At 46.1% G+C, this 3,393-nt stretch overlaps 1 protein-coding gene across 2 annotated transcripts; it reads right to left on the minus strand.

Annotated features, from left to right (window-relative positions):
• Window positions 1–292: 292 nt before the first annotated feature.
• Window positions 293–3,140, minus strand: LOC306830964 (ras-related protein ORAB-1-like). 2 transcript variants are annotated; one of them, XM_079354764.1, is made up of 6 exons: window positions 2,983–3,140; window positions 2,334–2,406; window positions 2,117–2,212; window positions 1,913–2,008; window positions 1,695–1,826; window positions 293–898 (listed from the first exon to the last, which is right to left on the minus strand). In XM_079354764.1, the coding sequence occupies exons 1-6, from the start codon at window positions 2,994–2,996 to the stop codon at window positions 665–667; spliced, it is 645 nt and encodes a 214-aa protein (XP_079210890.1). In that variant the 5' UTR covers window positions 2,997–3,140; the 3' UTR covers window positions 293–664. The 2 variants fall into 2 exon arrangements, with proteins under 2 accessions (XP_079210890.1, XP_079210889.1); XM_079354763.1 differs by having other exon boundaries at window positions 1,913–2,212.
• Window positions 3,141–3,393: the final 253 nt, after the last annotated feature.

The following is a 3,393-nucleotide window of genomic DNA, read 5'->3' on the forward strand; positions in this document are numbered from 1 at the left end:
GTTAAAGACTGCTTTACTTTACACACTCCTCAAAGCACGCCTGGAAAATAGAAATTTCTCGTGTTTTTATAGATTTGATTTCACACCTTTAAAAATTCACAGCGTTTTAAAATTGGACTGCAGTGCCCATTTTAAACACTAGGTGTCAGAGTTACATATGCTCCTTAAATAGTTTCAACTATCACTTCAGAAACCTTTATCTTTATTGAAATCAACAAATCATCTCTGAGGGAAATAATGCAGTTAATGAGACAGGCTGCATCCAAAGAAACAAAAAATAATATTTGAACAACTTTTTTATTCATCTTTTATTGTTTCATACGACCACTTCAAAGTCCAATTCACTTCGTTGTTTCAAAGAGTTCAGTCCTCCTTCTGTTTCTCTCTGCTCTTTAACGAAACAGGAACATCATCATGTGATGGATTCAAAAATATGAAGCTCAGAATATTCTCTAACCAGCCTAATATCATGTGTTTCATCCAGAAAAGTCATATTTTACATTTACGTTTTTGTTCAATAGCAAATATATAAACATGCAAGTTTTTCCAAAACACTTTCCCGTAGTCCTGAGAGGATGCATGTGTGTGTGCTTCAAACGACTGAACCCCCACTTTAAAAAAAATGAACACATACTTTAAATGTCAGCACACTGTGATCGCCCACTCAGCAGCAGTCACTGGACTCCTTTGTCTGTTTTTCTCCTCCCAGCCACAGGGGGGCGCTGTTGATGTTGGCGCCCTGGGATCTGGCATCTTTAGCTTCACCCTGCATCCCCCCTCCCTCGGTGGCCACACGCTTGTGTATCTCAGACGCCATGGTGAGGAAGGCCTTCTCCACGTTATCAGAGCTCTTAGCGCTCGTCTCCAGGAAGGGGATCTTGAGGGACGAGGCCAGGTCCTGCAGAGGAACACACACAGGCCAGCACACTTGTTAGCATGCTAATTAGCAGCATACTGGCTGCTTGTTTACTGTGGTTCGACCTGGACTAGCGATGTTCAGTTATATTACCAGATTTGCTCAAATATGAGATGAATTTATTTATTTATTTCCAGACAGAGACATAAAGCTGCTAAACATGAAACATTAAACAGTTCAGCCTAACTTTACGTCTTAATCTGAATAATATCTGCAGGGATGTACACTCGGGATACTTTCAGTTGGAGAAGTTACAGATTGTTGCTCTGTTCAGTATTTAGTGATCCAACAAACTTTCAGCGTTTGGCTCAAGTGAACCAGGCCGGGATCCGAGGACGCTTCACCCCAAAGTCCGGTTCATTTGATAATCGTGAACACAAGCGTACTTCAAGCAAACTCAGGCACGATTGGACCGCTATATGGCGTCATTCCTGACACTCCCAAAAAAAACGCTTGACGCTTCACGGTCTGAGCCGCACGGTGCCCTCGCTGTTGGCGTTTCAAAATAACAAAAACATCCACAGTTAGCAGGAGGGACTGCGGGTGGCAGCTTGGACGCACCATGCTAGCCATGTCTATGCTTGTTTAAGCTAATGACTTAGCATTTCTTAATCGCTAACCCCGCTCTCCTCTCAAGCTCCACCTTCTCGCCCATATATGGTCGCTTCTGAGCAGCATTCGCTCGCTCTTGTTTTCTGCTGTTTGATGAGCGTGTTGAGTGATTGGTCAGTATTATTTGGAGGTGAAGCTGTTCATTCTGCCGAGTGGCGTCCGTTACCTGCCCGGTGGCAGCGTCCACCACTTTCTTACTGACGAGGTCGGCCTTGTTTCCCACGAGCAGCCTGGAGACATTTTCACAGGCGTAACGATCTATCTCATCCAACCACTGCTTGACGTTGTTGAAGGACTCCTGCAGAGCGAACAAGAGGACGAGGAGGAGACAAGTTAATGTTTAAGCCTCCCTGTGACGACGCTGTGACAGAGACACACACTGACCTGCTCTGTGACGTCGTAGACGATGATTATGCCGTGAGCTCCTCTGTAGTAGCTGGAGGTGATGGTTCGAAACCTCTCCTGACCTGCTGTGTCCCACTGATGGACACGCACACACACACACACACACACACACACGCAGAATAAGGCCAACGAGCTCCGACTCTGCAGGAAACAACAAAATGTCCTCCATTGTCTCTCTCTTACAATCTGTAGCTTCACCGTCTTCCCGTCCATGTCGATGGTCCTGATCTTAAAGTCCACTCCGATAGTGGAGATGTAACTCTCAGTGTATGTGTCGTCCTGGGGGGGGGGGGGGGGGGGGGGACATATGAACAATAACAAAACAGAGAGGATAAGTTTGTAGCTTCAAGTTAAGGAACAAAGACTGGAGTTTTATTTTATTGAACTTGAAAAAGCTTACGGCGAAGCGAAGCAGCAGACACGACTTCCCTACACCGGAGTCACCGATCAGAAGAAGTTTGAACAGGTAGTCACTGGAGGATCACACACACACACACACACACACACACACACACACACACACACACACACACACACACACACACACACACACACACACACACAATGAGCTATCCAATAATCAAGTATCCTTGGATTACCTTCCATCAGTCAAATATTCAAGTTGACTGAGAGCAGTCAGGTTGTCTTCTTTCAAAGCTTTATGTGACGACTGGCATGTCTCTAAGGACTACAATACCCATCAGCCACTGGGGCCCTGTGATCCAACCCTAACTTCCTTAGTCTGGTGTATTTCTTTAGCATTACCTGTTCTCTTTTCTGCTGCAAAGCGGGACAGACCGGTCGATTTCTTCTGATAACAACAGTGCAGCGATAAGTCAACTAAAAGCAGCAGAGCACAGAGCAGCAGATATAACGTCCTGCACGCCATTTATCCAGGTCAAACACAAGTCACAGGGATGTCGTTACAGGGCGCCGAACTGTCCCCTAACTTTTGAGGTCTGTTAGAGAGCAGGTTTGAGGCTGTGTGACTTTCTAATGACGAGCACACGACACCATGAAGGCAGCACACGGAGAGAGGAAACACTTACTACTCAGGATTCATGATGGATGACGTCGCTCCAGGTGTCGCTGCCAAACAAGATGTGATCCTGAAGAAACAGTCCAATTATATATCAGAGTCTGCGATGTACGAGTGTGTGCAGTCTCTCTGTGTGAGTGTGTGTGTCTGTGTGTGTGTGTGTGTGTGGTAAGGTCTGCTGTTTGGAGGGCAAACGGCAGGAGAAGCTGGAGCTACCTCGAGCTGACTGGTTCAGATGCATTATTTATTAATAAAGTCCAGCTCAGGTTACACTGGGGACAGCACCTGGAACGTGGACACACACACACACACACACACACACACACACACACACACACACAAACAGGCTCTGTGTTTCTGAATCCACTGTGAAAAACATCACTCTGATCTCCTTGTGCTCGACGGTCTACTGTTCGTGCTC

The sequence above is a fragment of the Symphodus melops genome (genome assembly GCF_947650265.1).
Source record: "Symphodus melops genome assembly, chromosome: 10".
Taxonomy (NCBI): domain Eukaryota; kingdom Metazoa; phylum Chordata; class Actinopteri; order Labriformes; family Labridae; genus Symphodus; species Symphodus melops.